The sequence below is a fragment of the Stigmatopora nigra genome, chromosome 9 (assembly GCF_051989575.1).
Source record: "Stigmatopora nigra isolate UIUO_SnigA chromosome 9, RoL_Snig_1.1, whole genome shotgun sequence".
In the NCBI taxonomy this organism is placed as follows: domain Eukaryota; kingdom Metazoa; phylum Chordata; class Actinopteri; order Syngnathiformes; family Syngnathidae; genus Stigmatopora; species Stigmatopora nigra.
In genome coordinates, this window is record NC_135516.1 from 8,419,632 (window position 1) to 8,432,219 (window position 12,588).

The 12,588-nt window shown below is 35.9% G+C and overlaps 3 protein-coding genes and 1 long non-coding RNA gene across 5 annotated transcripts in view; 1 reads left to right on the forward strand and 3 right to left on the reverse strand.

The window, feature by feature from the left end:
* Positions 1 to 208: 208 nt before the first annotated feature.
* Positions 209 to 4,754, reverse strand: ro60 (Ro60, Y RNA binding protein). 2 transcript variants are annotated; one of them, XM_077725112.1, is made up of 10 exons: positions 4,640 to 4,754; positions 4,490 to 4,580; positions 3,337 to 3,937; positions 2,877 to 3,097; positions 2,618 to 2,764; positions 2,393 to 2,530; positions 2,201 to 2,317; positions 1,605 to 1,721; positions 1,325 to 1,471; positions 209 to 1,185 (listed from the first exon to the last, which is right to left on the reverse strand). In XM_077725112.1, the coding sequence occupies exons 3-10, from the start codon at positions 3,917 to 3,919 to the stop codon at positions 1,033 to 1,035; spliced, it is 1,623 nt and encodes a 540-aa protein (XP_077581238.1). In that variant the 5' UTR covers positions 3,920 to 3,937; positions 4,490 to 4,580; positions 4,640 to 4,754; the 3' UTR covers positions 209 to 1,032. The 2 variants fall into 2 exon arrangements, with proteins under 2 accessions (XP_077581238.1, XP_077581239.1); XM_077725113.1 differs by having other exon boundaries at positions 209 to 894; positions 1,005 to 1,185; positions 4,490 to 4,739.
* Positions 4,755 to 4,787: 33 nt separating this feature from the next.
* Positions 4,788 to 12,588, forward strand: part of LOC144202149 (uncharacterized) — a 57,308-nt gene continuing 49,507 nt past the window's right edge. Inside the window, exons 1-2 of the long non-coding RNA XR_013327471.1 lie at positions 4,788 to 4,859; positions 6,655 to 6,734. This is a non-coding gene — a long non-coding RNA (uncharacterized LOC144202149). The remainder of the gene's footprint in view (positions 4,860 to 6,654; positions 6,735 to 12,588) is intronic.
* LOC144202148 (regulator of G-protein signaling 13-like) lies at positions 7,004 to 9,315 on the reverse strand. The gene is made up of 5 exons (XM_077725158.1): positions 9,139 to 9,315; positions 8,992 to 9,045; positions 8,851 to 8,912; positions 8,589 to 8,755; positions 7,004 to 8,496 (listed from the first exon to the last, which is right to left on the reverse strand). Exons 1-5 carry the CDS (start codon positions 9,204 to 9,206, stop codon positions 8,329 to 8,331), a joined length of 519 nt encoding a protein of 172 aa, XP_077581284.1. The 5' UTR covers positions 9,207 to 9,315; the 3' UTR covers positions 7,004 to 8,328.
* Positions 11,615 to 12,476, reverse strand: rgs1 (regulator of G protein signaling 1). The gene is made up of 4 exons (XM_077724514.1): positions 12,339 to 12,476; positions 12,117 to 12,201; positions 11,866 to 12,032; positions 11,615 to 11,791 (listed from the first exon to the last, which is right to left on the reverse strand). Exons 1-4 carry the CDS (start codon positions 12,369 to 12,371, stop codon positions 11,615 to 11,617), a joined length of 462 nt encoding a protein of 153 aa, XP_077580640.1. The 5' UTR covers positions 12,372 to 12,476.

Below are 12,588 nucleotides of genomic sequence, written 5' to 3' on the forward strand. Positions count from 1 at the left end.
TTTAACTATGAAAATATTTAAACAAATACAAATTATGATTGAGTTATGGATGGAAAAGTTAACATAAACTTGATCAGCTGAGTTGGATCACAAAAAAGGGATGTAAACAGGAATGATTTTTGTAATATTGTATACAATAATCAAAGGCATTGTCTCATCAAAGCAAAGGTCCATATGTTTTTAACATTTCACAGAATTACACAGCATATTATTTGTATACAGGTAAACTGTTTATTAAACATTTTCTCTTTTTCATTCAGCAAAGGTAGTGTTTTGTGTTAGAAATTATTTAGTCCACGGCTAGTTTGTGATAGAAATTATATATATTATATATACAGTGGTAATCGAGTCGATATTAACAAACACACAAATGGAAAAACTCAAATTTGCTCTTGGAAATCTTTATAAAAGTGAAGCGCTCATGGAAACATTGTGTAATCAGTAGAAAAAGATCCCAGCAACCAATCAAAACCATTGAAATACTACTTTAAGCTGTGTTCGCCGGCAATACACGCTGCCAATGTCTTGATGTGGAAAGTCCTTGAAAATCAAATATAGGGACTTGTTATGGATCTTAATATTCTAGCAGCACAATATTCAATCATGTCATAACTTCCATTGATGTGAGCAAAATACATCAATTCGAGAGGTCTATCCAGCCTGCTGGACATTGTCAGGAACAAAACACAAAAGAAAAGCAAGAGCAAAATGTTGGTATTTATCAGTACTGTGAACAGTAGAAATCTATAAATAAGTGACTCCCATTCACTTGCATTAGTGAAGAAAAAGCTATTAGTGTTTTACACTCACAGCAGGAGTTGTTGGAACTAAAAAAAAACAAATTAAAATATGAAAATAAAAGAAAGAAAGTCAACCTGGTGTATTCAGAACTGTGACTATTGGGGCATTCAGCTTCCTACTTTCTAAGTAGTAACTCTACAGGTAATACATCATGTACAGTAGATATGTTTGTTGACTGTGTTCCTTCAAATTGCATTGAAATGATGCCTGTCAAAGTCTGAATGAACACGTTCATATTAAATCCAGTGCCATATTACGAATGACGCTAAAGGCTCCGAGATCAAAACCGGAGATGCTCAGTAGACCTCTGTCTTCGGTGTCAACAATTGCATTTCCTATGGATGTCAGGCCACACATCACCAACTTGGAATTGCATCTTGATATCTGTCCAAGAAATGCACATACAAATGAATCAGGACAAAAAGTAAAATTAAACTCTAATCTACACAGAAACAATAATAATCAGAATAAATAATAGCAGTCATACTATTTTTTTAAACTAATTGATGAATAAAAAAGGTACTTGTCTGTGTTTCTTGAGCGTTTCCAGTGGGCTTGCAGTGAAAGTCCACAATGGATTATTGGAGAGAATGATGAACACATCTACAGCTTTCCCATTATCGGTGGCCCATGTAATGGGCAGAGTGCAATCTGTACTTCCTCCAGGGATCTAAACCATGGAATTAAGTGCACATATCAAAAGTTAAAATAAATGATATAAAAAGGCATTATTTCATGTCATGGCAGTAAATGTAAAAACGTGGTTTCACAACAGAACCATAGGGTCTTTTCAGAGATGTTACCTTTACTAGTTCATTGGTTGTTTGCACAAGAGTCATGTCAGCAGATACAGAACACTGTTCCAATGCCCCTTCAGAGTAGGCTAGTACATGGGTTTTATCTTCTGTTCGTGCAAACACCTGTGGTAAGTAAAAATGTTAAAATGGGGAACATTAAAACAGGTGTTTAACAACTGAACAAACAGGACATACCAAATAGTTGCCAACCTAAATGAGAACTCTTTGAGACATCAGTTTCATACATTCCTAATATGTTAAACATTTTTTTGGATGTCAGCATTGAGTCAACTCTAATAGTGAGTGTTTTGAAAGATGGCATGTCATAGAAAATATTTTAAAAGGAAACTTAAAGTAAGGTCACTAATGGTGCCATAGTGATTCACTTATTTGTGCTAGATGGGTGAGTGAAACATTAAAATTACAGAACACAATAAATGAGTCGAACCATTGCATCTCGGAATATTTTGTAGTATAATGGGTCTGGCATTAAAATTTAAATGTTAAGCTTTTATCTAAAAACCTGCTATTACAATGACCCAATCTAAGTGAGTTTATAAAACGCTGATGTTCCACACAATGGGGAGTTGCCACAATCTTACCATGGTAATAACTGCAGCAGCAAATGCTGTGCTGACTGATGTTCCTGGGACAACACTGCCCAACGATGTACTCAAATCCACAGCCACAACAAAGCTTTTTCCAACTGGCTCCACATTCTGGAAAACAACCATTATTATTATTATTTTTCATCTGATGCTGTTGGATTTTTCTTGCCAGCACGTTCAACCCACCATGAAACTCTTATAAAATGCAGCATCCAAGGCTTTAAGGATGGTGCCTTCAGCCCCCCACTTTGTTTTACCCTGGTAGCCTTGACCTCTTTTGTAGTGTTCAGAAGCCAAGAATATGCTGAAAGGATGTATTTTTTCCTGATGGAAAAAAATTGCAATTTGTTATTGTTTAAATTTGCATATATCTGAAATATTCAAAGGTATGAGGAGGTCAGTTGTTCATACGTTTTTGAGTACTGCTTCCGCCTGGATTCTTTCACACAGTGCTTGGCTTTCTGACCCCCCAGGCTGGAGCACCTTTTTGGCTGTCATCTTTCCAAGCATATTTAAGACTGTTTGAAGCGGCATTTCCTTTAACAGAGACCTCCAAATCTAGAGAAAATAGTGGCAATAGATCAAATGCATTCCAAACACAAGCAGCATTGACAATTGTTTCTTTGTTAAAAAAAAAGTATAAAGAATGAAATAATGCAACTTGGCTCACTAATTTGGACTTCAAGTGGTCTGTGAGTAGCTGCTCCTTCTCCAGTTTGTGCTCCTCAATCAAATTGATCACTGCTGTTTCATCACAACTATGCTTGACCTTCTCCACTATTTCTAGGTATGAAAGCACTTTGGCAACATCCACTGTGTTTTCTTTATTAACATAGACCACTTCAACTTCTTTCCATCCTTTTGAGACATACTTGCTGATCAAGGCAATAGCTGAAGAAAACAAACAAGTATCAGATGAACAAAAAAAAACATTCTTCTTAATAAACGCCCCTAGTTTCTGGATCTTCTGCACTCGATGTTGTTTTCATCATAAATATTGTCACCATTTGTAAACAGATTTTTGTTGTTATTTGGGATGTCATCAAATAACAATAGCAATTTGAAAATAGGGCAAATACTTTGTCAAATCACTGCATCTAATACTACGTCGTATATTTGTGCGAGTTCACCTTCATCGGCTGGTTTGGTATGAGAAAGCCTGAGTAAATCTCGATGTGACCAGCCACCTCTCTGTTTACATCTGGTCACAATTGCAGCAAGACTGAGAGCATCCTGCCCGTTATACCAGTCAGATACGGCTTTCCTTAGTCCCCTACCCCAAATTCCACACTTCATGTCCTCCTTCAATTCTTTCTTATATTGAATAAAAGAAAATAAATGAGCAGGATCCTGACAAATTTCCTTCACAGCTTTAAACGCCGCACGCTTGGTCGTCACTTCGGCATGCTGGGAGCACAGAGCCAAGGCAAAAATGCAGGGTTCCAGTCTGACAGCTCGCCCATCTTGAGAAAAGCTTTTGATTTCGTTCACCACTTCAATGCCTTGGCCCTCCTGAAGCATGGATAGGAGGGCTCCTGCATGCATCACGAGGAGATGAGCTTCCTCTATGGCATTGTAAATGTCTCCCTCCGAGCCATAGCACAAAAAGCGACGGAGTTTGACTTTGTCATTGACCTCCCATTGACAATTATCACCCGTTGCATTCAAAGTATGTTTGCCGGGACAAGGTAGAGGGCATCCGGGTGGTTCCATCGTCACACCGAGGACAACCTGAATAGGTGAAAAAACTTTACATAGATGCCAGTGTGAAAGATTGTATACATGCAAATCCAGTGGAAACTTTTAAACATCAACAGTTAGCCTAGTACATTGCCAAAAATAGACTAAAGCCGATTACCGCACAAGATACAAAGAGAGTCACAGCCTCATTGAACAATTGACAGAGAGTTTAAACACTCGAACCGTTATTTGTTCCATTGTGCTGGTATATATTATTCTCCCTGTTAGTTAATGCTATAACAGCTGTTTTAGGTCATTTGAGCTAAATCAGCTGAGCTTTTAGATCTAGTAAACACATTCACCAACGCCCACCATTGGTCAGTGATGAAGCGATTGTCAATTTATGGAATTAATCAGATGAAGATTTAGGAAAGATCTTGCCAGTTCCCAACTTTCCTTGATGGGATGATGGATGGCGATCGCCTGGGATGGAAACTGACGACTTGCCTCCACTAAAATTAAGTTCAATTTGTGACAAAATATCGGACGATCAAGAAGGCGTTGAACTCGGAAATAACCTGAAATGAGAAACTTGAAACTTACCGCTATATTTGGACAGTGATATGAACTTCAGTGAATATGGAGACGCCTTCCTCTTTCCCGGAGACAACAAGTGGCCGTAGTACACTGAACTCTGGGAAAGTGAGTTCAGCAATGTAAATACAAAAACAAATATCTATCTTTACATCATACCTGGTCCTCAGTTTATATGTTAGATCCATTCTGCAAAAATGCAGATATATCGATACACGAATAAGGCAGGTGGGAGGGGCAGGTGTCTGGGCAAATAACAATAACAATAACAATCAACTGTCCATTACGTCACATTTAAGAGACGGCAATTTAAAATGACGTAGAAGGTGTGGCGTTATTAAGCAGCGTGTTTGAGAGATTCCATTGCATCAAACCTAAGGTGAGTGGTTTTCTCACAAATTACGCATCTCTCACTGTATAAACATGGGATCTACTCTTACACTATTCGCCTGGGAGGGATCCATATTTCAGCATTGAATAATAATGAAATATGTAACATTTTAGAAGATTTATTTTGCTGACAAGGCCATGATTTAAATTTTTTTCCTTCCTCAGATATAATGTAGTTGAAGAGAAAATTCACAGATCTGCTGTTGGGATCAAATAAAACTGATGTCACTCCAAATTTAAAATCAAAAATCACTTTTTTTTTGCACATTTGCTCTACCTGAGCAACATGTTTGTGGAATAATTGCAATACTATTCATCAATGAAAACATTTCACCAAATTCATGCAAATCATTTCTGTATTTTTCATTGCTGTAATTGTGTAAAGTTTGCCAGTAACAATATTTATAATCCAAATTGAGTTCAGACAATTTACATTACATCATTAAACGTGGTGTGCAGTTTTTTCTTTTATTTGTGTGCAGCAGGTGACACCAACTAGTGGATGAAAGAAGAATTGAAGCTACCAAAATTAAGTATAAATAAATGATGATTGAATACATAACAGTGAAAATAAAAAATATATATGAATGCAATATTAAGAAATAGATTAAAAATAAAAATAAATGCATTTGTATTAATTTTGATTTTAAATAATGTATTCATTTTATATTTATATTTAAATTGTTTTTAAATATTGTATTTGTATTCATTTGTATTTTAGCTTTTAAAAAAATATTATTTATCTCCTTATTTATATTTTCTATTTAATTGTGTTTTTAAATCTCATCTTTTCATTAATATATATAGTCCTTTATTTTCAATCTTATCTATTCATCACATCTATTTAAAGCTAAAAGCGAGGTTAAGTGTTTTAAAAATGAATGTTAGGCTCGTGATGATATTAGATATAAACACATGAAGTGGCAGTCTTTCAAGCCTGATGAGGACTTACAATGAAAGGATGATTAGCGCAGATTTAGTCTTGGGGCTTCAAGTGCTCTTCATCACAGTATTTTTCTAGTGTTTCGTTGCATTGAAGTGCATTTAAACAGATTCTCCATCCGTCCATCAGATTGTAAATTTTCTTTTGTGCCACAACAAAATATGTTGAAGCTGTTCGTATGTGAACTGAAAAGCAGGATTTGAATATCACTGTGATGTCAAATCACACTTTACGCCCTTTCCCGTTGCGTGACATTTGCTATTTTTATCTATGTTCACATGCCTACAAGTTCACAACTGTGACCAAGAATGTCATTCTTCTTTATTGATTAACTGTAGGAATGTCATGATCCTTTTCGCATCACATTGTCCGCACTCAATGCATTTGAATGTTTCCACATCATTTTAGCTTAAATTCAAGACACTATTCCTCGTCATCAGTCAAGCTGTCATTATTTTCGAAAAATGTCATCTTTTGTTGCCAGTTCAGTGAGTTTTTTTTATTTATTTATCTATTTTTTTTTTCTACCCCTTTTATGATCACCATGGGAATTTTAAGCCTGGATTTCTGGAATTAGTTTGCATGTCTTTAAATAACACTCTATACATATTGCATTAGTTTATTTCCACATTCCACTGCACTCAGTGAATTTCATGTGTACAAAGTAGTTTGAACTCAAATCTGAAAATCAATTCCATCTTTTATTTCCATTTCTATTTGTCTTTGACATATTCAGTGTTATTTACAAAGACAGTGTATGTTTGCTCAGAACATTTTACTCCACAGAACATTTTCTTTTGACTAATCTATTTTTTTTCTTTGCTACTTGTCCATATTATAGTGGTTGGCTTGCTAACTAAGTGAGAAAGCAGGTGTTTTCAAGAAAAAGAACGCCTTCTTCAAGAATGTACTGCATGGATGGTAAGAAAAAAGACTGAAATAATTATTGTGTTCACATAAACGAACTGTTTTGTGGCTAAATATGGATTTTGACACTTTTTTATACCACAAAGAGGGTGTAGAATTTTTTTTAGTAGACTGTTGACTGTAAAGTCCAAGTTTGTAAAAAAGGCCAACTTTTTTTTCTACCATTATCATTGCCACAGGCAGTAAATAAGTTAAAAACGCCAGGTTGAAAGGTTCATTAATAATTATACTTTAATATAATTATCAAACACTGCAGGCAGACATCTGATTCAATTATTGACATTTAATTAAATAGGCCTCTTGATAAGTACTCTTATAAGTGAGAATACATCCAGATCTAGGGTTCATGTCCTAAAAGCATACTAGTCAGTTTTTATTTCAGAAGTTTGCCCCAGTTTTTTGCTGCATAACATAGTGATGTGTGTTACTCATCACTCTGTCTCCACAAGGGTGTGTATGCAGTCACAAGGATGGCAAATGATATGAAATGCGGATATGGGCCTTAATAGTTCCTCTTCATATCTGTAAAAAAAGAAAATTTTGTTCTAACACTTTTCATGCTTCAAAAAGCATGTTATTGCGTCCCTGTCATCAGAACAACATAACATCAGGGAGTATGTATAAGCATGTAAAATTACAACTGTAGAACTGAATTCAGATGTAGAACCCGGCAGCTAGAAAAGCTTTTGAAAATAAAATTAAAACTCTGGAAGTCAATGACATGGTGAAAATGTTGTGAATATTCCCTCAATTCCTCGCATGAAGTCAACAGTTGTTAATGTGTAGTCTGTTTATGCACCGGCGTGTCATTTCAAATTCAAATGAGACCTCATTGTCGTCATTTGGGCTTTTGTGTTTGTTTACGAGTGGGAAATCTCTCACGTTTTGTTTTTTCTCTAACCCTTTTAAAAAGCATGTGTGATAAACATGCCAGTCCTTTTCATAAGTCAAACCTTAACAATGAGATACAAAACATGCTCAAAATTGTTACGATGGAAATTAATTGAGAAGGCAACCATGCATAGGAGTTATCCATAATATTATGCAGATTTTTCAATTTAGTGCTGTACAATTATTCAGTAAAAGCTCTATAAACAATTTTAAAAACATACTTTAATACTGTGAAAATGTACACAATGGGATTTACCATTTTTCAATGCACAGTATTTTCAGAATACAATTCTTATCATTACATAGGCAACATTTCTGATACACATTAACTCATTCACTTCCACACATGGCCTATAGATGCCCATTTCAATTGAATTGGCCAGTTTAACAAAAAATGGACGTCTATATCGCCATAAATGGCAGCTAGTATATTTAATATGAAGCGGTTGGACATGCTGTCCATCTACATTAACTGTATATTAATAGCTTTCACCTTGTGTAATTCTCACCATAGTGTCACTTAAAAGTTTTGACAACTGCTGAAAGAATTTATATATTAAAAACAACATGTTAGATACAAACCTTGTTTAATGAATAACAAGTGTGGTCACTTCCACATGCGTAATGAACCATTTTGCTAAAAGATGCAGCAAGTATTATTTATAAAATGTACACAGTTGTATTTATTGTCACTGGTTCAAACCGAGTCCAGAAAAGCCCGATAGATATCCGACCTGAGGAAACGGGGGTAAGAATCTTTTTCCATCAGTCCGTAGATGATCCTCTGGGCCTCATCAAAGCAACCCGCACCGCCTATCTTCACGTTTCGTCTGATCAGGTCTCTGGTCTTGTGATCAATGTTAATCTAAAGGACACATCACATGGTTTTACATCAGGTTCTAGCATCTCCCATATCCGTTACCAATAGGTTAGTTCGGGCAGCCAAGGTTCACACACCTCTCTCGGGGCATCGGCTTGTATATATTGTTTGAAGATTTTTTGGGCTCTGTATGTCTTCCTCAAGGAGGAACGTATCTTTTTGTATTCCTCGCATACCAGCCAAAACTCTATATTTTCATCGCTGAACTCTGACTTCAGGAAGGCCTCGAATATTTTCGTTCCATCTAATCAGAGAAAAATGTCAGCAGTTAGAAGGTGGAACAAGAACATTGATACCCGAAGAGTCTCGAGACACAGCGGAACGGATGGATTTACTTACATTTTGATGTTATAAGTTTCTCAAGCGAGAGTGACCACTGTGACAATTCTTCGAAACAAAGCCTGGAAAATGTCAAAAGGTTGTAACGTGTTACTTTACAAGTTAAATGGCTATTTTTTTAGTGACATTTTGTGTAGTTACCCTCTCGTGCTTCGCAATGATTTGCACTGCAGCCGAGACTTTAAGTTGCCTTCCCTGTCCAACGAAACATCAGCACCTTGGTCAAGTACATTATATCAGCCTAAAACTATCACTTTTCATATCAATTCTGACTATATCACGACTTACCTGCATGCTGAATGGATCTGCAGGCTCTCTTTCTTGCTAGGAAATTCACAGAATTTGACAAGTGCCATTGTTGCGGTAGAAGTCTTTGTTTTTTTTTTTTTGGACACGCATGCACGAGCAAGTGAAGAGCCGCTCCAAATTTTGGACGCAAATGTTGGTCTCACATTGTTCCGTCAATCTAAACTGACTTATATATACCAGTAGGAGAAGTGAGTTTTGAGCGTCACGACGCAGTACTGAACAAACCGCATGAAAAAGAGGAAGTTGAGAATTACGCAAACGCAGCTATCACTATACGTACTGAAACCTGTTATTGTGGTTTAGAGTCTGCTGTTATGGCCGGCCATGCAAATATGGCAGTGGAAAGTTGATAGGCAAATGTTTGACACACTTTTGCAAATAACAAAGAACATTTCTATCTGGTCCTACATTTGGAAAATAAAGCATTAGTGTTAAATGTAAGAATCAGATCCTTGTGTGGATAAGACGTTTGGTAGGTGAATGAATGTATGAAATTCAGGTAAAACTAATCCAACATTCATGTAAAGGAAATACTGAAAGAATTCAACTGTTTTCTCCCCATTTGACATTCATATTGATTAAAACGAAAGAAAAACACAATTTAAAAAAATTGTGTTGAGCTGATTGACTTGTTGGAAAAAAATGACTGAGTAATTAATCTAGTATAAGAAAATGTTTGTGTGTGTATGTATATGTGTATATATAGAAGTATATATATTAATATATATTTTTAATTCCAATGAGAAACATCTTATCAATGTTTTGTGTATGATAAATTGTTAACAAATATTAGACATCAGGAAGGGGCGGAAATTGCGTCTAATGTTTGATTAAAAACCTCTTATGTAAGAACTTTTATTCCACTTCCTCCATTAATTGGGAGTCATTCGACCATTTAAATATTCTTTTTCCGCTCACTTCCTTTTCATCAACAAGCTTCAGTTTTACCTTTGCTAACTTGTTCTCTTTTAATTTTTGCGGTTAATGTTTTAGAACTGTCCTTCCACAAAAAAAAATCTCCATACTGAGAATTTTCATAGAGCATTCATTATGAGACGAAGCAGTGAATAGATTGTCCACTAAATGTCTGCACCCTGTGAGTGAATCCTGGATAATTGCAAGGTAATAGCAGTTAAAAATCTTGTAGAGAAAGAGCATAGTTACACTCCACACACGAATACTGATGATGAAAAGCATATAACTTGAATGCTTTTGCTCACAAAAAGATTGTTAAACTTGTTCTTTCTAAGTATCCAAGCAGTGCAGAATAGTTCCATTAAAATATGTTGCGAGGCATCAAATAAAAACAGTGCCAGCACAGCAAATACGTCCATCATTTTGTCACGGGAAGCGTCAAGAACAAGCAAGTGATTTGAAAAACCATTAAACAAAGCTCTTTTTCCCCAATGTTTGAATTTAATTAGCATATTGAAGTAAAATGCTTTCTTGTTATGCACCCTAAGATACACATTTGTTTAAAGAACTCAGATGTCTGCAGCTATTACAGAAGAAATGATAATGTTTAATACATTTCAAAAGGGTGTACCTCAATTTTAGGCATATAATACACCAGATTTAAATATTTTGCATTTATAGCAATAATGTTCAGCTTTCAATTTATAGTTGATGTCTACAGATAATAATTTATTGTTCTAGTTGCAGTTTGCAAGTGGTATCAAACTATAGTCCGAGCATTCACAAATATAATGTTGTGACCTCATTCTGCTAAAATAGGAAATATGTTGCTTAAATGACCTAAATATGCATATGACAATATCTCAGAAGTATGATAACAGGAAATTATTTTTCAACTCAGAAAATGACACCATTGGTGGAGCGCAGCTATTATCTATGAGGCCAGTTACGCCACATGCGTTAAGCATATATATGCAGATAACCTTGAAAAAGATAAGTACTTAAGAAAATGGGCACCATTTTTATAGTTTCTGTAGTTGTGGAAGACGTTTGTCTTTTTCCTATTCCCGTTTGAGACTCAAATCTTATTTCACTTCCTTGCAAAGGTTTAAATGCTTATATTATCAATTTACAAGACATTCCTTTTTTTTTCATCGTCCATTAGGACCTGACCATGCAAAGACTATTCTTCCACATTTTGGTTGTGGCATTTTGTGGAGAACATAACGTAGTTGCAATGTGACAAGTTTACCATGTGACTATTAGCCTGGTTTCCCATAATAGGAAACTTTTAGGTTCTTTTGGTAGTGTAGAAAGTAGTCGCTGAAAATCTCTTAAAATACTTTTCTTATCATAAATAAAAGCAAAAACTGAAATAGGATTGAAGATGTGTCTACTGAAACACGCAGATATTGTATGCGTATCAACACACGTTAAACTGCATTGTAGGCCAAAATCCAAACATCCACGATGAAATCACACTTTAGTGTTACTACAGAAGAAATCTTAGAATTTTTTGCCGTCTGGTGTCTTTATCAAGTCACCTACAGTCCGTTTTCCTCAGGATTGCTTGATAGACCTCAGACTTGAGAAAGCGTGGGTAGCAATCTCTTGCCATCAGACAGTAGATGAGCTTCTGTGCAGAGTCGAATGAAGTCAACGTCGGCTGGGACATATTCTTTGTTATATTTTCCCTGGTACCACAATCGATGTTGATCTGAAATCAAACCAGGAAAGCATTACAAAGCAGTGGTTTTCTTCATTTTTCCATTTATTGATCTGGTACTACACCTGTTTGGGTGCTTCTGTTTGTACAAACTCAGTATAGATTCTATTGGCAGAAGAGATCATTTCTGGCACATTCTTAATTTTTTTATACTCCTCACATGCAAGCCAGAAAAGGATGTTCTCCTCACTGTGCTCTGACTGCAAGAATTCCCCAAAAGCTGATTGACCAGCTGGAAAGCAAAGGTGATGGGAAACACAATAGTTTTATCCACATCAACCCTTGTGACTTGATTAGATGCAAGAGAGGGACTTACTTTTACAAGTGAGAACATTGTCGACCGATTCACTCCAATTGTCAATATTTGCCAATGGGTCCCTTGGAAAGCAACATAATCTACCCTTGAAAAGAGCATGACGATCAATCACTCCGCCACTTATCTGATAATTACAGTTATTAATGGATTTACATGAATGATTCCAAAAACACCCTATTTGCGCCTTTTGAAAATGAATATGCTGTGCAAAACAACACTTACAGATAGTGAAATCCTTTTCGTCCTTTTCCACATGGCTGCTGGGAATTGTGGTGAATGCCTAATAACTAGGTGTAAAGAAAAAAAATCACTTTATGGCCATCCCTCTAGACATAAGGTATGGTAGATAGGGGACTAGAGCCTGTCAGCCCAGTGATTTGATTGTGATTGCTTGGAAATGAGGGAGACAGGTGACTTAGCAAATCCAAATTCGCCTTTCCAAAGTGAATGGAAGGTATGAAAAACGGTATGC